This window comes from Capra hircus, chromosome 23 (assembly GCF_001704415.2).
Source record: "Capra hircus breed San Clemente chromosome 23, ASM170441v1, whole genome shotgun sequence".
In the NCBI taxonomy this organism is placed as follows: domain Eukaryota; kingdom Metazoa; phylum Chordata; class Mammalia; order Artiodactyla; family Bovidae; genus Capra; species Capra hircus.
The window spans coordinates 36,362,661-36,389,202 of NC_030830.1; the positions used below are offsets into that span (position 1 = coordinate 36,362,661).

Here is a 26,542-nt window from a genome sequence, read left to right on the forward strand (position 1 = left end):
TGAGTATACTGCTAGCCCTCTGATAGTCCTACGAGGGGCCAGGAGCTTCTTTTACTTATCTGGGGTGGGTGTTTCCTTGCCTAACTCATCCTCTGTGTTCCTCTACATCACATTCCTTGCTGCCATTCCCTCGGTTGGGAGTGGGCATGGAGTAGCAGGTAACTGGGAAAACTGGACTGTGAGGGTATTCCACTACAGTCTCTGGGGATAAAGGCAATTTTTCACATAGCTTGTTTTATCTTTTAGTTTTAAAAATATTTTTATTTATTCTTGGCTGTGCTGGGTCTTTGGTGCTGTGTGGGCTTTCTTCTAGCTGCAGTGAGTGGGGCTGCTCTCTAGCTGTGGTGCCCGGGCTTCTCACTGTGGTGGCTTCCCTCTGTGCGGGGCACAGGCTCTAGGGCACGTGTGCTCCAGTAGTTGTGGTGCTTGGGCTCTAGAGCACAGGCACAGTAGTCATGGGCACGGGCTCATGTTGCCCTGTGGCAAGTGGGATCTTCCAGGACCAGGGGTAGAACAAGTGTCTCCCACACCGGCAGGCAGATTCTTTACCTCTGAGCCGCCAGGAAAGCATCACATACTGTGCTGACGATGAACCTGAATGTGGAAGTGTAAAGGTTAGGAGTGGCTTAATCTTTAATCCTGTTACAAGCGGAGAGTTCAGGAAGGTGTGGAGGAGGGTCTAGTGGAGACAGAATATCTGACTCAGTTCTAGTTTCAGGTACAACACCTCTGAGCTGTCTCACCTCCGAGCTGTCAGCCACATCGTCACTTCAGACACCTGCACTCTAGTGAGGGCTTTCATCCACTTGCTGGGTTACTTACATCTGGGAAATACAGTAGATATTTAAGAATATATCCATTTTTAGCTTTCGAAGATAATTACTCCCCTTTCTGATATGTAAAGCTGTTAATCAAGTTTTAAGCTTTTGATTTTCAGTTGCATTTGTAGGAAAGAAAAGCAAGGAAGTGAGATTAAATGTAGTGATGTTGTGATAAACACAGGCTACCTGCTTATCAGGGATAAAAGTTTGAACTGGAAGTTAACAATCTTCAGAAAAATACTGGAGTTTTTCTTTCTTAGAGGGAAATTACATGCTTACTACAAGCTTCCATTAATAAATGTCCATTTATTTTTGTGGCTTCAGAAGATTATAATCTTTTAATAAAATACTTAAGATGGTTTCAGATCAAAACTTCTGTAATTATTTGAAATCGGATTTAGTTTATTCTGTTTGTGATTCAGGTCTAGATCTATGCCTGAATGAGTTTTCCACTGGGTCTAGCTAGTTATACCCACCTTAGTAAATACGGCTGTGCTAAAAGAGGAACTCTTCTGGTTGTTGATTTTCTTTTTCCTGAGATACTGAGAAATAACGGACCTAAACGCAGTTTGAACACAGTTTTCTAGATTGTGATGGATCCAAGTGCTGTTAATGTTTGAAGATCCTGAGTTTTAGTGTGATAAGGTGGTGAGGATAGTGGAGTTAATGGAAATAGGCTGAACTACTTCCCAGAATAGATGGGTTAATAGAGATACCAATGATGATGATAAAATCACTCTCTTTTGTGATTTTTTAGAAAATACATTTTTACCTATCTGTGTTTATAGTATGTGGTTTTTGAAGTGTACTCCTCGTCTCTCACTAACTCTCATCCCTTCTTTGTATAATAGATCAGCGACTATCACCTCTTCTACAAGATGAGTAACAGCCACCCTCTTCGCCCCTTTACTGCAGTGGGGGAGATTGACCATGTGCACATTTTGTCTGAACATATTGGTGCCTTGTTGATTGGGGAAGAATATGGCGACGTCACATTTGTTGTGGAAAAGAAACGTTTTCCTGCCCACAGGGTAATTTTAGCAGCAAGGTGCCAATATTTTCGGTAAGTGTATATTACTTTTTGAAGATACAAGTCACTTGTAGAAGACACTGGTATTTTCCACTCTATGAAAAATATGTAACAAAACAACAAATTCTAGCTGTCATTCAGTTGAACATCTATAAGCATTTCATCTTTGTTGACTTTTTGTTATATTTTTGAAAATACCTTTTCCTTTCAGGAGTCATCATCTTAGGGTTGGAAGGCTTCTCAGGCTGGACTGTACCCCATCAACCATCTTCCAGGTTCTCAACAATATTTCTCAGGCTGAGTCTTTTTTTCCCTTACCCTCTCCTCACAGTTGATGACTGATGGAACTTAAACTGATTTATTGGCAGACAGTCCTCTTGTTGTATAGGCAGAATGACCTTTGGACTTGCCAATGAACATGTATACCTCTTAGTTTCAGATCACTGAGTCCAGGACCTATATGTAACCAAACAGATCTATCTCTGAGACATGTAATTTGACAACCCCAAAGTAAAGGAAACTTAAATATTTACTGAGACCAAGTTTCATAGTTATATTAGCGCTAAAACGAAACAAAATGTTAATTTATGTAGAAAGCATGCGTGTACTTATACGTAGCTATTGTATGTTACTTAGACCCCTAATTTCCAGGGTTATAAATATTAAACTGAGGTCTAATTACTCTCTGTGTTACCTAATGTTAGTTAAAAGGGAATCATTACTGAATTATTGACTGATGATATATCCTTGAAAAAAGCTGTAGAGTCCATATCCATGAAATCGTGGATTTGTTTGTGAAACTTGATATCTAAAAATTGAGATGTGGAAGGCATGAAGAAAATTTCACTTACCTTTTAGTGAAAACTACAGTCTGATATTATTTATGATTATAATTAATTGAGAAGCAAAACGTACACCTGGAGTCACACACATTGTAGTAGAGTATGTTTCTTGGCAATATTTACTATTTAGCTAGAACTCTTACTACAGTGCTTTATAAACATGTTTAGAACATTCTATCTTGAACATATAAAATGCCAACATAGAGGGAGCCAGGAGCTTAGAGATGAGAGGAATTTGTTAAGGGTTCTAGCTAGCATGCTCCCGTCGAGGTGAGGCAGCTCGCCTTGGTCTGGTCATTATTTTTGCCAGTCTGTCCTCTGTATACTTTTGTTTTCCCTTTTCTTTCTTCCATTTGTTACTGTTAAAGTGTCTTATGAGAGTCCAGTCTTTATTAACTTGGAACTTTTCAGCCTTAGGTTTAGTATTTATTACTATCATATATCTTTCCTCTTTCAAAAGAATTTGAGACAACTGTATCTGGGTATCTTTTAGGTGATCAGTATATTCTTAAAAGAAACTCAAGTATCCTTAGACATTTGAAGAGCATATTGAATGAATGGAATATATTCCCCTTACTTACTGACCTTGTTCTTGCTGTCTCTTTGTGGGTATTGGACCTTTATAATATCTGGTGGCTCACTAGGTTAAACTCAGTCATTACCAATGCCAGCTTAGACTGATTCTCATTGCTGATACTGTTCTTGTGCAAAGGAAGGTTAACTGTTAGCCATCTGGAGAGGTCTTATGAGTGTGGTCATAGAGCCTATCAATTTCCAGATAAGGACAAGCTAACTGTACCAGAGGGAACCTTCTACAGTTTAGGGGTTCATATTTGAGACTTCCCAGGAGTCCTGTCAAAACCACTTTTAAAGCATTGAGAATTCAAGTAAGTACCATGGATCACACTGGAGTGAGAATAGGTCTTGGCAAGATCTCCCCAGGAAGGTGTTCTTTAATCTGTTAATAGTAACTTTAAGGTCATTGATTGGATGTGTTCTGGATTAATGGAAACCTTCACAGGGGTTTATAGGCAGAGTATAACCCAGTGAAGAAGTATGCTCAAAATATCCATGAATCTTTTGGTGGGTAGTTTCAGCTGTTTCTTTGAGACAAACAAGAATGTCCTGTCCTGCTTGTCTGGGGGAGGGTGGGAGGAGTTCTAGGCAAGCTTGAGGGACACTTGGAAATGCTCATCCTGCCCTGAGAATCACAGGAGTGAGGGGATCTCTCTTTGCCCTTACTCTCTTGCTCTCGCTTAGTCACATTTTCTTTCTCACCCATTTCATTACTCTTCCTTTTCTGCACTCTTTCTTTGTTCTTTGCTGATGGATTGGAAGCTTTAATTGGTTCATATTATTTCCCCTAGAGTAATAGAGGTAGAAGTTCAAATTTATTACCTGACTGGATTGTCTGCTTTTTTATTATTTAGATGAACAGATAAACAATAATGTGGCGATTTTGTCTTAATCTGAAAAATACTGAAAGACAAAATAGAAAAGTCAGATCATTTATAATCCCATCATGAATTTCATTTTAAATTTATAAACTGACAAATGAAGACCCTTTCCTCCCAGACATCTTTTTCCATTCCCTAGAGACAACCACTGTTAACAGTTTAATATGTATCTCTTCTCAATATAAATAGATGTATCTGTATATACCTTTGTGCATACAAATGTAAGTATGTGGTATACACTTTTTTTCTGTGCTACACGTAAGGATTGCAACCTGACTTACCAGCTATGTCCTGACATCTTTCCAAGACAGTATATATTACTCTCCCTTGATCTTTCTAATGGCTGCATAGAACATATATATCATAGTTTTTTCCAATCATGTTCCACTTAATGGACATTTAAGGTTTTTCCATTGTTTCAAGATATCTTGTTATACATTTATCTTTATCTTGCTGTGTTATTGAGTCCTAAAAGTGAGATTACTCAGCTGAAGGGTATGCACATTTTAGATTTGAATAGATATTACTTAAATTCTTTTCCAAAAAGGGGTCTCCATTTATACTCTTAAAATACAGTGCACGAGAAAACCTCTTTTCCCTCTAGAGTAATAGAGGTAGAAATTCAAATGTATTACCTGACTGGATTGTCTGCTTTTTTATTACTTAGATGAACAGATAAGCAGTAATGTGGGGATTTTGTTTTATTCTTAAAAATACTGAAAGTATTAACAGGTTTCTAATTTCTGCCAGTCTGACGGGAAGAATAGCACCTGATTATATTTAATTGTTTTCATCTGATTATATCTTTTCCTATGGAGCTTTACTTTTTTAAACTACCTTCTTGACCTTTAACAGGTTTATGTTGATTTCTCTGTTCCTCTCAAAAGAGCACTTTCATCTTTCTAATTAATGAATGTCTATTTTATTTCTTGAGCTCTTAAGATTATTCATTAGTTGTGTATAGAATTAATTCAAAATAGTTTTAAAATTATTTCTCTTGCTTTATAGATCATTTTAAGTGATTACTATGTATTTCTTCACCTGAATGTTTGTCACTAAACACATTTATGGTTTTTTTTTTATTATGCTGATAAATTTTATTTCATAAGTTTGTAGCAAATCCTACTTGAAGTTTTCCTTATGCGTTTCTCCTCTGATGTGCAGAGCATTACTGTATGGTGGAATGCGAGAATCTCAGCCTGAAGCCGAAATCCCTCTTCAAGACACCACTGCAGAAGCATTCACAATGCTGCTTAAGTACATCTACACTGGGCGGGCGACGCTGACAGATGAGAAGGAGGAGGTGCTGCTGGACTTTTTGAGCCTGGCTCATAAATACGGATTTCCGGAGCTGGAGGATTCCACCTCTGAGTACCTCTGCACCATACTTAACATTCAGAATGTCTGTATGACTTTTGATGTTGCCAGTCTCTACTCACTTCCCAAGTTAACTTGCATGTGCTGCATGTTTATGGACAGAAATGCTCAGGAGGTACTCTCAAGCGAAGGCTTCCTCTCCCTTTCTAAGGTGTGTCATTGTCTCCAAGTAATTTACAGGCAATATGCATTGTTTTATTTATATCTATAGAGAAAAAATATAGCAGTGGACTGAGAATAAAAAGAAAAGCTACTAGTGTGGAAGAGGTGATCTGTCTAGCTATCTGCCTCTGACTACTGAGACTCTAGATCACATAAGAGGGAGGCAGATTGCTGCTGCTTTCTTTTAAGGTTCTTCTGGTAAGTTCTGTGTGCAAGAGACTCTGCCACGGGGTGGTGGTTCTCAATGTAATGATGTCAGATAGACTGTCTTGTGGCGTTGCATACTGTTTTTTGGTTTTGTATCAGTATTTCTCTGACAGAGAGTGCAACTGATGATTCCTTATTTATGAGGGGGGAAGTTCATAAAGGAGATAATGATGTATTGTTGTTCAGTTGCTGAGTCATGTCTGACTCTTTGTGACCCCATGGACTGCAGCACACCAGGCTTACCTGTCCTTCACTGTCTCCTGGAATTTGCACAGACACATGTCCATTGACATGAGTGATGCCATCCAACCATGTTGCCCCTTTTTCTTCCTTCCCTTAATCTTTTCCAGTATCAGGGTCTTTTCTAATGAGTTGGCTCTTGGCATCATGTGACCAAAGTATTGGAGGTTCGGCATCAGGCCTTCCAATGAATATTTAGGGTTGGTTTCCTTTAGGATTGACTGGTTTGATCTTGCAGTCCAAGAGACTCTCAAGAATCTTCTCTAGCACCACAGTTCAAAAGCATCAGTTCTTTGGTGCTCAGCCTTCTTATGATCTTTAAGTCACTGTTTTTTTTTTTTTTTTTGTTTGTTTGTTTTCCTCTTTTGGCACAGAATTCACTATTGTGCAGTGTTTTATACCATATAATAGCTAGAATAAAACTGTTTTTCCCCAGTCTTCCTTTGAACCCTGGTGGTTGTCTTTCCTTTCCCTTTCTGTGTCGCCCCTAGGACCTGAACATTTTGAATGGGAAAACCTATTTGAAAAACTACATGTCTTGTTTTATGTGTAACTATGATTTTTACTTAATTTTTAGAGGCAAGGATCTTATAGGGTTACACCAGTGTTGCTGGAAGTAATTTTAGGAACATGAGAACTGAAAATATGGTAGAGCAGTAATACTGTGGAACAAAAGATTTTGAATTTTTTTATTGTTAATAACTTTAATATTTATTGAATATTTTCTAGAAGAAAAGTCTTTTGCTGAGTCCTAAGTTATTTCTTTTTTTTTTTTGCATTTCTTTTTTTTTTTTTTTACTTTGTTTTACTTTACAATACTGTGTTGGTTTTGCCATACATCAACATGAATCCACCATGGGTGTACACGTGTTCCCAATCCTGAACCCCCCTCCTACCTCCCTCCCTATACCATCCTTCTGGGTCATCCCAGTGCACCAGCCCCAAGCATCCTGTATCCTGCATCGAACCTAGATTTTGAATTTTAAATAGCTAGATGTATCTTACTGACTTAGAGAAGTAAATTCTGCTAAAGAACGTGTACAGAGCAACAGCTTCTCACATTGCCATTTTTCTTGTTATTTTATTAAAGATAGGTGCACATGTGTTGAAAAGACTAGGTACCAGATGCCTATAGCTGTTCACACAGCCATAATGGGCAAGAGTATATGGCACAAAGAATAAGGAAAGAAGATGGTCAAGAAGAGTTAATTGCTTAAATATAAGTGATACTTACAGTTCAGTAAAGTTTTACTTATTGATCATACACATGGTTGAGCTCCATAATAACTGGAATTTTTCCTTTTTATCCTTTTCAGACAGCACTTTTGAACATTGTATTAAGAGATTCATTTGCAGCTCCTGAAAAAGATATTTTCCTAGCCTTGTTAAATTGGTGTAAGCATAATTCAAATGAGAATCATGCTGAAATCATGCAGGCTGTGCGTTTGCCTCTGATGAGCCTCACTGAACTTCTGAATGTTGTGAGGCCTTCGGGACTGTTGTCTCCTGATGCCATCTTGGATGCTATTAAAGTTCGATCAGAGAGCCGGGACATGGACCTCAATTATAGAGGCATGCTCAGTAAGTACCTGTTTATGCCAATCTCACCAAAAAGTTTTGTTTGTATCCTATGATAGTCTCAGCGACAAACTCTAGCTACCAAACTGTAGTTCAGGTGTACGTGTGTCGGTCTGAGGATTAGTGCCCTGCTTCCTGTGGATTGCCTTCCTGTCCTTCTCCTGCTAACTCCTCCTCACATTGCTTGGCCTTTGTAGACCACAAAATATGTATTTCTTGCCATTTCTGGACAGACTTCTCTAGTGCTCCCTAGAATGTCAGAAGTTTTATACGTTTTGTGAGAAGTTTCTTCTCATGTTAAGATCTTTTCTCCTTTCCTCCATCGAATCAGTACCGAATACATGCTGTATACTTATTATTTCAGGAACATGGAGATTCTAAATATTAATAACTAATAATGGCTAACATTTATATAGCATTTCCAATACTTACATGGTGTTTTCCTGATAAATAAAAATAATAGCAGTGAACACAACATTTAAAACTAACATTTCTCAACATTCAACACACTTGAGTAGTCTGTAGCATATGCTTGATGAATTAATGCAAGAAGAACTGACTAGAAGCAGTGGAAACATATTACTGCTGTATAGAAAGCAGTCAAAGCCGGTGATAAAAGAATTGAAACCTGCGCTAGAGTATAGAGAAAGAAATGAAAATCTAAAGTCTAAGACTCGGAGAAGACCTTTGGCCAGGGGTCCAGAGGTACAGAGGGAAGAATTAAAGGTAGGAAGAAAACTGGGTTAGAGTTACAGAAGAGAGAGCATTTCTATGGAGAAGGGTAGTCAGTGGTATCTGGTGGTGCTGGGAGGACAAGAAGAAGACGAATTGAAAGAAAATTTTTGGATATCAATTGTGTGGATATAAATTGGTAGTAGTCTGGACAGAAGCTTAACTATACAGAGAATTAGGCCATAGGTTTGAAAAGATAGTAAATACCAGGTATGACTACCCGGTGTGTATGTTGGAGTAAAGGTAGTAGAGAAATAGTATGGCAGCTAGAGGGAACAGGCCAGGAAAGATCGGGTAAGAAATTAGAGGTGCTGGACATGGGGATGACCCAGAGAGATGTTATGGGGAGGGAGGTGGGAGGGGGGTTCATGTTTGGGAACGCATGTAAGAATTAAAGATTTTAAAATAAAAAAAAATAAAAATTAAAAAAAATAAAAAAAATAAAAAAATAAAAATGAACAAAAGGAAAAAAAAAAAGAAATTAGAGGTGCTGGAAAATGGTACTGGTTAAGGGTCAGCCTTTGATAAAGGATGGGAGGAGGGAGAGGGGAGAAGTAACAAGAGGAGTAATATAGTTTTAGCGTTTGTAAATCTTCACTGTTGGATCCTTTCTTATATAAGCACCTTTTCCCCCCTTTTTGTCCTAGTTTTGACTGAGGTGTTGATAGGGCCCCAGGCCCAGTTTCATTATTGCTGTAGGTAGACTTGGGACATGGCTACAGAAGTGAGGAAATGCTTTGGACGTTTCATGTAGTTACTGGAAGCCTGGAATTGATCAGCTGGTCAGTATAGGTGTCAGACCTGGGTTACAATAGGCCCATGAAATTACCAAGAAAGGGGGTGACCAACCAGTTGAGGAGCATTCAGTTTCAAAATGATATACTGCTTATAAATGTTAAATTCTTCATTTTGGAATAATTCAGTGGGAGCTCACGGAGGAGATTATTCAAATGCTTAGGAATCTTCTAACTTATAAACTTGAAAAATGACTAGGTAGCAGACTCTTTTTCTGATTTTTTCATTTTATGAATAGTAAAACTAATAATAGAAATACTGAGTATTTCACTTTCCTCTCAGATCCTAAAATATAGGTTAGTTATTTTCTAAGTAAATGTTATTCAAACATTCATTTTATTTTTTAAAAATCCAGTTTCTTCACTGTTTGGGGGAAAGAGGTATAAAAATTCAGGAGTGTTCCTGAGCTGATGATCTAGAAAGACATTTCTGCTTATTTTGAAATTATTGTTGAGGTTTGTTTGTTTCTTTGTTCTTCCCTGGGTATAGGTTTGGAGTCTTTGAGGACTTCCCATGAAACATTGAGAGGTTCTATCTTGGGGCTAGGGAATTAGTATCTAGGGGCACAAATACTAACTCGTTTTTTTAGTTCATTAATATTAGTTACTGCGTGGTTTAATGCTGATGGTTGCATATCAAATTAAAGCAATTTCCACCCACCCCTTCAAAAAAAAAAGGATCCAAAGGATGTTTTTTTTAACTTACCAGTGATCTGTCTTTTTGAGAATGTGCTATAGATGTAGTTGTGTACATATATAATGATGAGCATCAGTCTATATATCTGCGGAAAGGAAATTAACTTTTTTTTTGGAAATTAACTTTCTAATTAATTTTTTTCCTTGGGATATTTAAACTACTTGTGCTCAGACCATTCCTTAATACTTAGTTTTGTCCTAGCTGTGGAGCTATGTCTTCCTTGAAAGTTAGTGCTTTTTCTCTTCCGACTGAGTTATTCTTTGTTTTGTGTATCTCAGGTTTTAGGCTTTGGGAAATAGAACAGTAATTTCTTGTTTCTTCATCCTTATAACAGATAGCACATCACAACTTCTGTCCTTAAGATGTTTTTTATTGGCTAAAAGTCGATGTGCTTTCTTGGCCTGCTAATTTATGGTATTGGTTTGTGTTTGGGTGTGTGTGTGTTTAAATCTGTGCTGTAGGTACATGGTAGCACACACCTATGCCCATAGTTTTCAATAACTAGACTGAGGGGGCTTGTCACTGTGAAACTATAATTGTTGCTTTTCTTGCCTACATTCCTATTCAGAGTGAGCTTCTTGAGGACTGTAATTATATTTTTCCTCCTGTCTTTTCCCAGCACCTAGCACAGTGTCTGAATCTAGACTTTTCCAAATAAATGAATGGCTGAATCCATCAGTTGTTTCTAAACTAGAATTTAAAATTTGTCTCATCTATCACATAAAGACAGTAATAAAAATGAACCTTTAATATTTTGAAAATTCTTTGACTCTGTTAGTATTGCCTTCCCAATTGTAGTTTTCAGTATCTTCATCTGTAAACTAGGGGGTTCACAAGTCATCTACTGAGGTTCCTCCTCAGATGCATTTCGTGTCTGATATGCACTGTTGTCTCCGATAGATGGTGCACTGCTGAAGGGCTGGAGGGCTGAGTCCAGCACAGTGAATAGCACCCAGAAAGCAGCTTAGGAATATATTTTTTCCTTTAAATTAATTGGACAACGATCCCTTTCAGTTCTTGAGTGTTTTTATTCTGTGATCTTTGTAAGTAACTTGCCTAGAGTTCGAGGGAAATCAATGCCTGAGCTAGAACCAAAGTGCTCATCTGACTCATGAGGCCAGTACTCCTTGACAGTCACCTGCTGGGTTATTTTCTGTTTCTGTTTGGTGTGTTTGAATATAAGTACTGTTAGATGTGAAGACAGGCCTGCAGGAAGTGTAGATAATGAGGAAGGTTAAGGTAAGGAGTGATCAGGAAAGTCATCTGTAATGCTTCGCTTGCTGGCAGGGAGGGTCCATACATTTTTCAGGGAAGTCAAGTAGGGGAGTAGAGTGTGATTTAGGGGACAGAACTGGGTAAAGAGATTGCAGGGTGCAGAGAACTAAATGTGGATCCAAATGATCCATCAGGGGTTAACAGCCATCTCAGCCTAGATGCAACAGAGAGTTCAATAAAGGATGATTAAGAACATGAAGCAATTAAAGAAAAACACACAAGATAATTAACCTAGTACCATTCAGATTTTGGCACTGTGTAGCTAGGGGCTGGTCCTGCTCCATTTCTTCTTAGTTTTTCTTTCTAATAATTGACTTTTTTCTGCTTAACTGTGGAACTTTAGAGTTTCATTTTCTTTCCTTATTATTTGTAAAATGCATCAAAAATTAGAAATGTAAAGAAAACGATTATTGTTGTCTACCACTTACTCCTTGGAAGAAAAGTTATGACAAACCTAGATAGCATATTCAAAAGCAGAAACATTACTTTGCCAACAAAGGTCTGTCTAGTCAAGGGTATGGTTTTTCCAGTGGTCATGTATGGATGTGAGATTTGGACTGTGAAGAAAGCTGAGTCCTGAAGAATTGATGCTTTTGAACTGTGGTGTTGGAGAAGACTCTTGAGAGTCCCTTGGACTGCAAGGAGATCCAACCAGTCCATTCTAAAGGAGATCAGCCCTGGGATTTCTTTGGAAGGAATGATGCTAAAGCTGAAACTCAAGTACTTTGGCCACCTGATGCAAAGAGTTGACTCTTGGAAAAGACTCTGATGCTGGGAAGGACTGGGGGCAGGAGGAAAAGGGGACAACAGAGGATGAGATGGTTGGATGGCATCACCGACTCGATGGATGTGAGTTTGAGTGAACTCCGGGAGATGGTGATGGACAAGGAGGCCTGGCATGCTGTGATTCAGTTCAGTTCAGTTCAGTTGCTCAGTCATGTCCCACTCTGAACTGAACTGTCTTATTTAATCTCTGCCACCCTATTTTTTTGAGAGCTCTTTTATCTACGGATAGGCAAATAATAGGCAGTAAGAGTATTTGTGGCTTGAATTATTTTGTTATGACTTGAACTTTTTTTGGTGATCATTGTCCCGTTTAAATTCATCATTTAACTATGGATTCTGGGGAAAAAAATAATTGGAGTTGTATTTTTAATCCTGTGAGATACTCAGCTTATAGTTACCATGAGAGAATTTCCATTTTTGTAAATGTCCCCAATTTTGAAGTGAAAGATACAGGGACTCTATATCAAGAACAGTTAGATAAGTTCTCTAGTCCTCTTGAAATAAACCTCAGAAGAGAACTTAGAATTGTGGTCGAAATTTTATTTCCATTTTAGACATTCAGCTATGGCCGCTCAAAACTCTTGGCCTTATATGTTATTCTTTGCTTGATAAATTTTAGAAGTGAAAAGCTTATGTTTAGAGAAAAAGGATAGCAGCAGGCTCTACATCTGAAGCTTGAGTGGCCCCTTTGTCTTGGTCTTGACTAGTGGTGGAAATAGATGGGGAAACAGTGGAAACAGTGTCAGACTTTATTTTTTGGGCTCCAAAAACACTGCAGATGGTGATTGCAGCTATGAAATTAAAAGACGCTTACTCCTTGGAAGAAAAGTTATGACCAACCTAGATAGCATATTCAAAAGCAGAGACATTACTTTGCCGACTAAAGTCCGTCTAGTCAAGGCTATGGTTTTTCCTGTGGTCACGTATGGATGTGAGAGTTGGACTGTGAAGAAGGCTGAGCGCCGAAGAATTGATGCTTTTGAACTGTGGTGTTGGAGAAGACTCTTGAGAGTCCCTTGGACTGCAAGGAGATCCAAGCAGTCCATTCTGAAGGAGATCAGCCCTGGGATTTCTTTGGAAAGAATGATGCTAAAGCTGAGACTCCAGTACTTTGGCCACCTGATGTGAAGAGTTGACTCATTGGAAAAGACTGTGATGCTGGGATGGATTGGGGGCAGGAGGAGAAGGGGACGACAGAGGATGAGATGGCTGGATGGCATCACTGACTCAATGGATGTGAGTCTGAGTGTACTCCAGGAGTTGGTGATGGACTGGGAGGCCTGGCGTGCTGTGATTCATGGGGTCGCAAAGAGTCGAACACGACTGAGCGACTGAACTGAACTGAGTGGTGTCAGAGCTGGAGGATATGCTTCCAGTGGTCAGCAGCAGCAGACTTTGGACACCCACAGTAAGGAAGGGAACAAAAATTTGTTTTCACCAAGTAATGACACATCAGTGATACCTGAAAATCACAAATTTGAAGGCTTTGTTTGCTTGCTTTATAAAATGCTTCATCTCAAGATTGGAGGCCTCAGCTTCTCTCTGTTTGGTTCACTGAGGGACCCCCAGTGCCTCACATGGTACAGAATGGGTCCTTAGTAAATGTTTTTTGACTAATTGAATGCTTATACTTATATAGTACTTTAGTATATAATAGCAGTATGATTTTTAGAGTAGCTCTGTGGGTGGGTTGGGTAAAATTTTTATTGGTTTTAGATGAGAAAACAGATTCAGAGAGACTAAGAGACCACATCAGGGATAGTAAGTGGTAGAGCCTGAGTCTCAAACTTAGATTTTCTCATTTTAAGTCCAACTTAAAAAAAACAACAAAGTTTTATCAGACTGTTTCTTTCCTTTGGGACTAAGTAACCTTAGAAGGAAGAGCTAGTGGGGGGCGGGGGGAAATATGGTCTTCCTGTGAGAAACCCTTTATGATGGTAGTAGCAGGGCAGGGGCCTTGGTAAACAGACCACCTGTGTTCCAGTAACACCTCTGCTCCTTGCTGACTGTATAGCCTTGAGCAACAAAGTCCACCTAACCCTTCTCTGCTCCACTTCCCCATGTGCGAAATGAATGTAATAGGAGTCCTACACTCAAAGGATTATTATGAGAACTAGGTCAAAGGAATTGGTAATGTTTGTTAGATAAATGAAAAATAAATATGAACACTATGTGTGATTTCCATGAGCTAATAGAACTTTTTTGTTGTTCAGTCATTAAGTTGTGTCCAACTCTTTGTGACCCCATGGACTGCAGCATACCAGGCTCCTCTGTCCTCCACTAATAGAATTTAGGAAGTTATAAACTGAAACTGTCTCTTGGACAGGGAGATCAAACTAGTCAATACTAAGGGAGCTCAACCCTGAATATTCACGGGAAGGACTGATGTTGAAGCTCCAGTATTTTGGTCATCTGATGCAAACAGATGACTCCTTGGAACAGTCCCTGATGCTGGGAAAGATTGAGGACAGAAGGAGAAGAGAGCATTTAGAGGATGAGATGGCTGGATGGCAGCACCGATGCAATGAGCATGAACTTGGGCCAGCTCATGGTGAGGGACAGGGAGGCCTGGCATGCTGCAGTCCATGGGGTCACAGAGAGTCAGACACGACTGGGCAGCTGAACAACAACAAACTGAAACTGAGCACATAAGCCTCTGGTGGTAAGAAGTTGATCATGACTAGGTTTTATTTTCATTTGGTTTGGTTTCTGAGTTGCCTTAGTCTTTTGCAGGTTAACTAAATTCAACCCAAACCCTATTTTTCAGCTGCATTTTTAATCAGCTGGAGCCACTCTCTTTACCTGTCTTCATTTGAAAAAAAAAAGTTTTTAAATCTGCATTTTCCTAGAAATCTGCAATGATAAATTGCTCCTTTTCCCTAAGAGCCTAATTATAGCTCATACTTTCACCTAGTCAGATATATATATTCTGTGAGAATTCAGCATTTATTTATACCATCTGTAAACTTGGCCAGTGCTCTTATTGTGTGCTTTTTTACACATGTTTTGTAAAAATAATGGCAGTTTTTTAGAGTTTAGTCTGTGCTTTGCAAAGATCTTCTCATTTAATTCTTAAAACACCTGTGGGATAGATGATGCCCTATTGAGAAACTGAAGTTCAGAGAATGTGACTTCCCCAAAGTGACACATCTGGTGAAAGATGGCAGCATTATTTAAACCCTGACTTTGAAGCTCAAGATCTTAACATCTATTTTATGTTGCCTCTTATCACTCCATGGAGAGAGTGTCAGTATTAGAATGTTAGTACCTGGAAGACAAGTTTCCAGATCTGTGAAGCAAAATTCACATAGAAAACTTCAGAGTCTTAGGAACAATTGACTCTTAGTACATCTAGTGTTGGAGAGGGGAAGAGGAGGGTTAGTTATAATCATATTATTAATTTTGATGACAGACTGAATTTTTATTTTTGAAAGTATATCTTCTTTTAAACATAGTTTTGTTTTTTAAATAATTGATTCAGCACGTCCTTGTATGACCAACAGCTCTGCTGTATTGGAAATGTTCTCTTTCTGTTTTGTCAGAAATTGAACGTATTTGCTTTGCTTTTATATTTTGTGCTCAGTCCAGGTGGCAGGTATAGGTCATTTTACATGCTATTTTTATCAAGTAGATATTAAAGCTTCTAATAGAATGAATTCAGCAGAGCTGATTTGTTTGTCCTAGAACATAGTTTTTCCTAGTATTTACCACTTTTTCTTAGTCATAACTAGTCCCAGGCACTTAGTGGCTACGGTTGTGTCATTAAATTTCAACTGTGATGGTGTCTTAAACCTCACAGACATTTCATCTCCTGTCTCTTGTTAAATTAAATGCATATACTAGAATCAACTAGAATTTTAATCTTTTCTCTCCAAAATGGAAAATTTAACAAGTAACTGTTGTGCTTTTTCTATTTTTCACTTAGTACCAGAAGAAAACATTGCAACTATGAAGTATGGAGCCCAGGTTGTGAAAGGGGAGCTGAAATCTGCCTTATTAGATGGCGACACTCAGAACTATGATTTGGATCATGGATTTTCTAGGCACCCAATTGATGATGACTGTCGTTCTGGCATTGAGATTAAGCTAGGTCAGCCGTCCATTATCAATCACATACGGATCCTCCTGTGGGACCGAGATAGCCGGTAAGTCATTAGCATGACTTGGAGAGAAACTGACATATTTTGATTGAGATGGCCTAACTTTGTGGTCATCAGCTTTGGTTTTACAAATTTGATGTTTTATATCTTTGTCATCATTTTGGTGTTTCTCTTGAAGTTCAGTTTTAGGGGAGGAATTAAGTGCATTTCTTTAAAACAACATTTTTTGTTTCTTTTCTGCATATGAAAGTAATGAACATGTATTTATTGTGGAAAACATAGAAAATACAGAAAAGCACAAAGAAGAAAATAAAAATTACTAGTAATCTCACTGCCTATTATTAATCTTTGTACTAATCTAACTAGCATTTTTTGTTATGCATAGTGATATAAACACACATAAACACACACAAAACAGAAACCTGTAAAACCACACATAGTTTTACAAAATAAAGATCAGATATATACAAAAAGTAACTTCACTTTTTAATGAAAACATTGTGAATATTCTGTGCTTTTAAAATGTTACTTAAAAAAATTTTTTTTTAGGGACTTCCCTGGTTTTCCAGTGGCTAGGACTCTGAGCTCCCAATGCAGGGGACCTGGGTACAGTCTCTGGTCAGGGAACTAGGTCCCACATGTTGCCACTATAAGTTTGCATGCCACACTGAAGATCCTGCATGCTGCAACAGAGATTGAAGATCCTGTTTGCTACAGCTAAGATCCAGCGCAGCCAAAATAAATAAATTAATTAAAAAATTTTATTGAAGTATAGTTTATTTACAATATTGTTTTTAATTTCTGCTGTATAGCAAAGTGATTCAGTTATATATATACACACACATATACACACATATATTTTTTTCATATTCTTTTCCATTACAGTTTTTCATAGGATAGTGACTATAATTCCCTATACTATACAGTAGGTCCTTGTTTATCCATGTAAAATGTTACTTTTAATGATTGTTTGGTATTTTCCACCATTTGGGTTACCACTATTTATTTACTTGATTGATTACTTTTAGATATTAGAAAAACTTTATTTATTTTTTTTTTTTAAATTTTAAAATCTTTAATTCTTACATGCGTTCCCAAACATGAACCCCCCTCCCACCTCCCTCCCCACAACATCTCTCTGGGTTTAAAAATCTATTTTATACTATGGATAAAGAAAAAATTGTCTTTCAGTGTGGATAAATATCATTATCAAAACAAAATTGTGAAAAAGATTTGGTGGGGTCCAGCCTAGAAACCCACCAGTTTCAAAAGCTGACCTTCCTTTCTAGCCACTCTGGTTCTCACCCACTGTGGTGTCTGGGTTCAGCCATGATGGCAGAAGTACCAGAGCAGTAGGGTGACTAGGAACTGAACGGCCTCCCTCGTTACTGCTTATCGTTAACCTAAACCCTACATACCCAGATACTGGTGTGCAGTCTCTGAGGCCCTACTCATGTATTTTACGTCTAGGCAAGAAGGACTTAATAGTAAGGATGATGAAACCCTGCAGATCTTGCTGGTTAATTCATTTTTCTTGTTAGCACCACTGACCGCCACACTGGGCTTTCAGGCCATTTGAACCAAGTGTGAGGGAAGCTTTATGAAGGGAGAGCCAGCATTTCCCATGTGTGTGGATGTTGGAGGTTATCTCTTGGTTATCTGTTCCCTTTATATTAAGAATATATTTCCTGATATGTTTCTTATTGGATAGAATATGATGTTTGTTTGGCAAAATGGAACACATTCATGTATTATTTCCATGAGTCTCTGATTAATAATAGTAGTAGGTACTGTTCTAGAAGTTTTACATATATTCATTCATTTAATTAATAATTAAATTAGTATAAAAGTAATAGAAAAAGGTTAGCACATTTGAAGGTAGTTATCATCATTTCCAGGATGTTAAATATTTATAGGCCACTTTGTTTTAGTATGTGTGTTACATTCACAGGGGACTTTACCATGTACCAGTTGTTATCTCACAGAAGTTGTTATCATTCTAAGCAAAGGTGAAAAATTCAGAATCTTAAGCCAAAAAGATTCTGACATGTGTTGTAAAATTATATCCTACATTGCTGATAACCCAGAGAGGTTCAATAAAAGGTTATAACCAGTTTGAGACTGAGCGATAAAATGAATGGGAGTGAGGGGAGCAGAAAATGAGGGGATGACACCAAATAAGCTGAGCTTTTCTGGTCACAACTGTTGGTTGCAGGCTGACATTTATGGTCACCTAAATCTTCCGAGATTGTTCCTGTTGATATTACAGTACAAGTAATAACTGCATCTCAAATTTAAATTTGGCTTATGACAGGGGAATATAGATTTGTCCAGGATGGGACCAGCATGTAATGGTCCAGGGTAGCTGACCAGGGGAGGATGATAGGCTGTTTTCATTACTGGCAGATTATTAGCTGCCAAATTTTAAGTTGTACAGAAAAGAAACACGTAATATCTCTTCACCCATGTCATTTATTGTTCTGCAGGCTGTGTTTGTGTGTGGGATGGTAGGAGGCTGGGAGGGATCAGGAGATAAGCTGGCCTCAGTGAGGAAATGTTCAGAGTTGCCTTTCCTCCTGAGAGAGTAGGGCTGAGCACCCAGGCTGATGAAGGCAGAAGGAGAAAGCACCCTTCTCTATTTTCTGTCCTCTCTCTGTCATGGCTTTATTAATCTGCAAATATGGTGTGTGTAGGGCATCCTAGTTCTGTTATGTCTTCTATACCTGATAACATGCCAAGCACCATGCTGGACCCTGAATATATGCAGATTAATATGGCATGGTACATGTTCTTAAGCAACTTGAGACTTTCCCTGGTGGCTCAGCAATAAAGAATCTGCCTGCGATGCAGGAGACTCAAGTTCAGTCCCTTTGTCAGGAAGATCTTCGGAAGAAGGAAATGGCAACCCACTCCAGTATTCTTGCCTGGGAAATCCTATGGACAGCGGAGCCTGGTGAGCTACAGTCCATGAGTCACAAAAGAGTTGGACATGACTTGGTGACTAAGCAACATGTTCTTAAGCAGCTTGAGACCTAGTAAGGCAGACACACACTCAAAGAGATAACTTCAATACATATTGTAAATGCTGTGTTAGGGAAATCTATACAAATTTCATCATCAGGGTTTGGTCATTGTTCAGAAAACCTAATTCATGAGTAGTATATTTTTTGTACCTTTTAACATTTTATTAAAATACCACTTGTTATTTTAATATGGTCCTTTTTTTTCTGCCTTTTTCCTTTTGATTCATAGGTCTTATTCATACTTCATTGAAGTGTCAATGGATGAACTTGACTGGATCAGAGTGATTGATCATTCGCAGTATTTGTGTCGTTCCTGGCAAAAGTTATATTTTCCAGCCCGTGTCTGCAGGTAGTTCTCATGGCTTATTAATGATACTGATGTTTGTCTAAAGAGATATGAATGTTGAGAAACAGATTTTGTTTTCTGTCTCATAGAAGAAAAGTTTTTCAGGGTATCAGCTACCAAATGCATTCCAACTAAAACACTTAGGAAAACTGTGGAAAATTAACATCTTAATATTTATAGTGTCCTGTGAAACTGTTTTGTACCATGTTTATGTAGTAGACCTGTAAATGGATAAGAAGGGATACTGAGATGTGGAAATGCTTTTTAAATTCCATGCTATACCTTGAAAGCAGAGCTATTGTTAGTGGGTGTGTTCTTTCCACAAAAGCCAGGAAAGATATTTTTGGAGGCTTCCCTGGCAGTCCTCAGGGCCAGGAGATTTTTGGATGCCTTCGTGTATGTTCTGAATCTCTTTGTTCTTTTTGTAGGTCAGTGAATATCAGTGGGATTTGACAGAGCAGGTGTTTCTAAGTGAGGTTGTGTCTGGGGCAAAGGTGGCTGAGCTGGTGGGGTTCTAGACTCACACCCTCCCTTCAACCAGAGCACCTTAAGTATTATTGTTGTTATATATTTTAGCTCCCTGTAAGTTTGTTTTTTTTTGAGTATTGATAAACTATTCTAATGTTTCATATTCATACTTTAGGTATGAGCCATCTTTAAAGCTTTCTTTCTGAAATTCTATAAAACCAGGATGAATGATGAATTGAGGAACTGGGAAATGCAGTTAAAGACCCCTGAAATTCTGTTGTTGTTGTTTTTTTCTGTTGTGCTTTTCCCCTTGGAAATTGCCCTTCAGATATCACCCTAACTCAAGAGATCAAAGGCAGAAAGTGATTGGTTTATTTAGTTAGGTGTGACAAGAGAAGGGAAGGGATATGGTGGGTATAAGCCAGGGAGCATGTGGAGCAGGCCTCCTTACCCCCAACCCTAACTCCCCTCCACACTCTTACTCATGTTCCCGACTGACATCCAGTGTGGCTGAGTTGGGGCAGATGGGGCTGCCCCACAGCATTTACTCTCTTGGTCAGAAGGTACCCTTATACTTATTTAACGCATGATCTAACAGCATCAGGCTGAATTCTTACTCCTACCACAGGAACACCACAAAACCTTTCAGCCTCTGGTACTGTAACAAATGTTGCCTACATTTTTTTTTTTTTCTTAATGGGTATGACCAGACACATTATTGTTACCCAGGAATCCTCTTGTGTGGAAATGAAGAAAATCAATTTCATTTCCCCAAAGAGGAAGTAAAGTGTCTCAGGTCTGGCAGTTGCTCTTTTATCAGAGGGGTTTTGAATGTATTAAAATGAGAGGGACAAGAAATTGAGTGAAGATTCTGTGTCTCAGAACTGCCTAGGGATACTCTGAGAGTGACAGAGGTGCCCCGAAGTGGAGGACGGGATTGAGTCTGCATCAACTCACATTATTATGGTTGTATCAGGTTAAAAAATAAGCAGTGTAACAACCAGAATGTCTGATGTGATCCAAAGGACTCTGTGTTTGTATTTAATTTGAAACCCTAGAAATGTGACTCCCAGGACGAATTGCTGTGCCTGTGATAGCAGCTGGGACAAAGGCATGTGCTTTACTCACCTGGAAACTCCTGCCTTGAGGAGGGAGACATGTGCCCTCAGTCATGATCTGTGGCTTTTAGAAAATGTCATTCTCTTGTTCACTAATGGACATTATTTATACTCCCTTTTCCTTATTTTGTCTCTTCTCTGTGGCCTTGCCTTTGTTTTGGTTTTGTGTGCTGTAGAGCCTGGCTGTATTCGCGATGCTAATTTTTGTCCTGTTATAGCCACCTCCCAATGCTGGTAGAGAAAACCTGAGCAAAGGTGGTGTTAGAGATAGTGATAACAAGAAAAGGAGGGAGTCCTGTATGCATTTTAGTGAGAAAAATATTTTAATATTTATAACCACTTTAACTTATTATATATTTTTAAAATATTTATTTATTTGGCTGTGCCGAATCTTGGTTGCAGCACGTGGGATCTTTAGTTGCAGCATGTGGGATCCAAGTCCCTGAGCAGAGATCAAACCTGGGCCCCCTGCATTGGGAATGCAGAATCTTAGCCGGTAGAAGAAGTCCCCTAACTTATCATATTACTTAATACATTCCATCATAAGCTCTGCCTTTTGTGATAGTTTGGAATTTTGGTAGTATTTTAAAATGAACTTAGTGAGCCCCTATTGATTATCCAAAGATGCCTTGTGCTTGGTGTTTCTTCACAATCATTTATTGTTCTTGCCTGGAGAATCCTGGGGACAGAGGAGCCTGGTAGGAGGCTGTCTCTGAGGTCGCACAGAGTTGGACATGACTGAACTGACTTGGCAGCAGCAGCAGCAGCAGCAAGCAATGTTCTAAATACACTTCTTCCAGAGACTTTACTGGGCACATATACATTCTTTCTTTAGCACGTAAGTGTTCAGTTTGCATTATGTTAGTTAATTTGCACATTTGTATGTCACCTTTGTTCTTCAGCGTCTTTTACATGTTTGTCTTATTTCTGATACCAAATTATAAGCTCTTGGGAGTAAGGACTATGGATTCTAATCTTTTAGTATTCTTGTATGGTATTCAGGCTATGTAGGTATGCAGTAGGTACTCTGTAAATGCTAGCACGAGTTTGGGGTCAAGGCACTGACCAGGTAATGACAAGAGATTAATTCAGTATTAATATGTATATATTTTCATTGGTGTTTTTTACCCATGTCTTTGTTAAAATGTATATCTGTGCTGGAAAACTTTGGATTGGTAAATGCTATGACAGCAATGTCTGCTCTTTCTTTCTAGGCCCTTTTCAGGAATGCATGGTTGGGTTAAGTGGACTGCTCAATGTAGCCAAAAGCTTAGACTAAGCACAGTCCCGCTAGCCCCCAGCTGGAGATGAAGAAAAGTGACTTGTCAGTTCTCATACAGTTTTCCATATGGTTCAGTTCAGTTCAGTTGCTCAGTTGTGTCTGCCTCTTTGTGACCCCATGGACTGCAGCACTCCAGGCTTCCCTGTCTTTCACCAACCCTCAGAGCTTGTTCAAACTCATGCCCATCAAGTCGGTGATGCCATGCAACCATCTCATCCTCTGTTGTCCCCTTCTCCTTCTGCCTTCAATCTTGCCCAGCATCAGGGTCTTTTCCAATGAGTCAGCTCTTCGCATCAGGTGGCCAAAGTACTGGAATTTCAGCTTCAACATTGGTCCTTCCAATGAAACTCAGGACTGGTCTCCTTTAGGATGGACTGGTTAGATCTCCTTGCAGTCCAAGGGACTCTCAAGAGTCTTCTCCAACACCACAGTTCAAAAGCATCAATTCTTCTTCACTCAGCTTTCTTCACAGTCCAACTCTCACATCCATACATGACTACTGGAAAAACCATAGCCTAGACTAGACAGACCTTTGTTGCCAAAGTAATGTCTCTGCTTTTTAATATGTTGTCTAGGTTTGTCATAGCTTTTCTTCCTAGGAGCCAAGTGTCTTTTAATTTCATGGCTACAGTCACCATCTGCATTGATTCTGGAGCCCCAAAAAAGTCAGTCACTGTTTCCACTGTTTCCCCATCTATTTGCCATGAAGTGATGGGACCAGATACCATGATCTTAGTTTTTGAATGTTGAATTTTAAGCCAACTTTTTCACTCTCCTCTTTCATTTTCATCAAGAGGCTCTTTAGTTCCTCTTCAGTTTCTGCCATAAGGGTGGTATCATCTGCCTATCTGAGGTTATTGATATTTTTCCCAACAATCTTGATTTTATCTTGTGCTTCATCCAGCCCAGCATTTCACATGATGTACTCTGCATATAAGTTAAATAAACAGGGTGACAATGTACAGCCTTGACGTACTACTTTCCTGATCTGGAACCAGTCCATTGTTCCATGTCCGGTTCTAACTGTTGCTTCTTGACCTGCATACAGATTTCTCAGGAGGCAGGTATGGTGGTCTGGTATTCCCATCTCTTTAAGAATTTTCCACAGTTTGTTGTGATCCACACGGTCAAAAGCTTTGGCATAGTCCATAAGGCAGAAGTATATGTTTTTCTGGAATTCTCTTGCTTTTTCTATGATCCAGCGGGTGTTGCCAATTTGATGTCTGGCTCCTCTGCCTTTTCTAAATCCAGCTTGAGCATCTGGAAGTTCTCGGTTCACATACTATCATTACTTGGCTAGCATGTGAGATAAGTGCAATTGTGCGGTAGTTTGAGCATTCTTTGGCATTGCCTTTCTTTGGGATTGGAATGAAAACTGACCTTTTCCAGTCCTGTGGCCACTGCTGAGTTTTCCAAATTTGCTGGCATATTGAGTGCAGCACTGTAACATCATCATCTTTTAGGATTTGAAATAGCTCAACTGGAATTCCATCACCTCCACCTGCTTTGTTTGCAGTGATGCTTCCTAAGGCCCACTTGACCTCTTGCTCCAGGATGTCTGGCTCTAGGTGAGTGATCACACCATCGTGGTTATCTGGGTCATCTTTTTTGTGTAGTTCTGTGTACTTTTGCCACCTCTTCTTAACATTTTCTGCTTCTCTTAGGTCCATACCGTTTCTGTCTTTTATTGTGCCCATCTTTGCATGCAATTTTACCTGATATCTCTAATGTTCTTGAAGCGATCTCTAGTCTTTTCCATTATATTTTTTTCCTCTGTTTCTTTGCACTGATCGCTGAGGAAGGCTTTCTTATCTCTCCTTGCTATTCATTGGAACTCTCCATTCAGATGGATATATCTTTCTTTTTCTCCTTTGCCTTTTGCTTCTCTTTTTTTCTCAGCTATTTATAAGGCCTCCTCAGACAACCTTTTGCCTTTTTGCATCTTTTTTTTCTTGAAGATGGTTATGATCACACCCTCCTGTACCATGTCATGAACCTCCGTCCATAGTTCTTCAGGCACTCTTATCTATTTTATATGGTACTCAGAACCATCTTCTATCTTATCAGCTTTGTCTTTTTCAGAAAAAGACAATTTCTGCCATACCCATAAATTTCCCTACCTTTGCATTGTGTTTTTGGCTTCCTAGGAAACTCTCTTCAAGCCCTTGCATAGAGTTTTTAGATGGTGGAGCCTGGAACTGAACAAAAAACACTAATAAGAAGTGGAAATACTGAGTGCCCTGGAGATGCTTTAAGATTTTTTTTCTGGCTATTTCTCAACATGGTGCTAGTATATTGGCAGCTGTGTAATGTTGCTGAAATATGAGAAGACTTGAAAACATGGATGTGAATGTGTGTAGAGGTAGCCTGCATGTGGCTGGTAGCTAGAATTACTAGAGCCATTTTGGGGTAAAACCTGAGAGTTGAAGGAGAAGAATAGTTGGCTTGAAAGCCAAGTTCTTAACAATGTACCTGTTGAAAGAGGAAAGGAAAGAATGGGTGGCAGATAGGTTTATTGCTGGTGCTGATTAGAGAAGTGAGAGGAGAATGCAGAGGAGCCAGAAAGGGTATTGAACAGGGTGCAACCTGACAGTTCAGAACATGACAGGAGGGTTGAACCCAGTGAACACTAAACTGGGCTTCTTTCTTCCTTTCCTTTTGTTTTTAATTATCAAAATGGAAATGTCATTTTATGACATTTTAATTATTAAATTATAATATACTGTTAGTTGCTCAGTTGTGCCTGATTCTTTGCAACCCCATTGACTGTAGCCCACCAGGCTCCTCTGCCCGTGGAATTCTTCACGCAAGAATACTGGAGTAGGTAGCCATCCCCTTCTCTTTGACCTTCCTGCCCCAGGGATCGAACCTGCGTCTCTGAGCCACCAGAGAAGCCCAAATTATAGTATAGTATACATTTCAAATATTGATGAAGCCTGCCGTCTGATAAGGCTGTACTCAGTTTCTACCAATAGCACATAGAAATGCCCCTTCTCTGAGCCTCACCAATGCAAGCATTGTCAACATTTGCCAGTGTGATTTAAGATCTGTAAAAAAAATTGCCTTATTTTAATTTGGGTTACCTTTATCATCAGTGAAGTAGGATATCTTATAGTACTTGACATTGATTATTTCTCATTTATGAAAAGCCTATTTTTGTCTTCTGTATATTTTTCTTCCAGTGTAATTATCTTTTTGTTTTTGGCTTGTGAGAACTTTATGTTGATATATACATCTTGATATATATGTTTAATATAATGTGTATGTGTGGCATATATATTTATACTTATTTGTATATGTATGTTTTATATGATTATACTTTTGCCTATCATGTATTGTATATTTTATTAGTTTTTACTATTTTATTAGTACTTTTTATCACATGGAATTTTATGTTTAAAAAAAGTAATCAACTCTGTCCCATCTGTTTTTATGTTTTCTGGTAATCTGATGTTATGTTTATTTATTTTTATATTATTTTATTTTATTTTTTTTTTATTTTTTAAATTTTAAAATCTTTAATTCTTACATGCGTTCCCAAACATGAACCCCCCTCCCACCTCCCTCCCCACAACATCTCTCTGGGTCATCCTCATGCACCAGCCCCAAGCATGCTGCACCCTACGTCAGACATGGACTGGCGATTCAATTCTTACATGACAGTATACATGTTAGAATTCCCATTCTCCCAAATCATCCCACCCTCTCCCTCTGAGTCCAAAAGTCCGTTATACACATCTGTGTGGGTGTTCCTCACTCCAGTGTTAGAATGTTATATTTTTAGGTTTTCTGCTTGTTATTTTTATCCTTATATCTAAATATTTAGTCCAGCCAGAATATTTTTCATGTATATTTTCAGATAGGGAAAGTCAGCTAAGACCATTTATTCAGTAATTGTTCTTACCACACTGGTATGAACAGCCATATTTGTCATGTGCTAAATTCTAACATATACTCTACTCCGTTCATTGATTTCTTTGACTGTTAATGAAAGTGTTTTAATCATTGTGGTTTTCCCTTCCCTCCTTTTTCTTCTTTTCTTAGAACTAGAGATAATAATGTGCCAAATGTGTCATGGAAGAAAGGGTGTCATAGAGCATCTGCTGGCCTTGTCTCTTAGTCTCACTGGCCAGAGTAGAGGTCACAAATGATGAAAAACATCTCACTATTTGGTTCTGCTTTCACATACAATAAGACATTTAGGTGT

At 38.7% G+C, this 26,542-nt stretch overlaps 1 protein-coding gene across 3 annotated transcripts in view; it reads left to right on the forward strand.

Annotated features, from left to right (window-relative positions):
* Positions 1-26,542, forward strand: part of BTBD9 (BTB domain containing 9) — a 414,205-nt gene that overhangs the window by 34,400 nt on the left and 353,263 nt on the right. For all 3 annotated transcript variants that reach the window (XM_018038719.1, XM_018038717.1, XM_018038718.1), the window contains exons 2-6: positions 1,673-1,884; positions 5,315-5,678; positions 7,453-7,717; positions 15,924-16,143; positions 19,351-19,470. In XM_018038719.1, coding sequence (XP_017894208.1) covers positions 1,700-1,884; positions 5,315-5,678; positions 7,453-7,717; positions 15,924-16,143; positions 19,351-19,470 — 1,154 coding nt within the window. In that variant the 5' untranslated portion in view covers positions 1,673-1,699. The remainder of the gene's footprint in view (positions 1-1,672; positions 1,885-5,314; positions 5,679-7,452; positions 7,718-15,923; positions 16,144-19,350; positions 19,471-26,542) is intronic.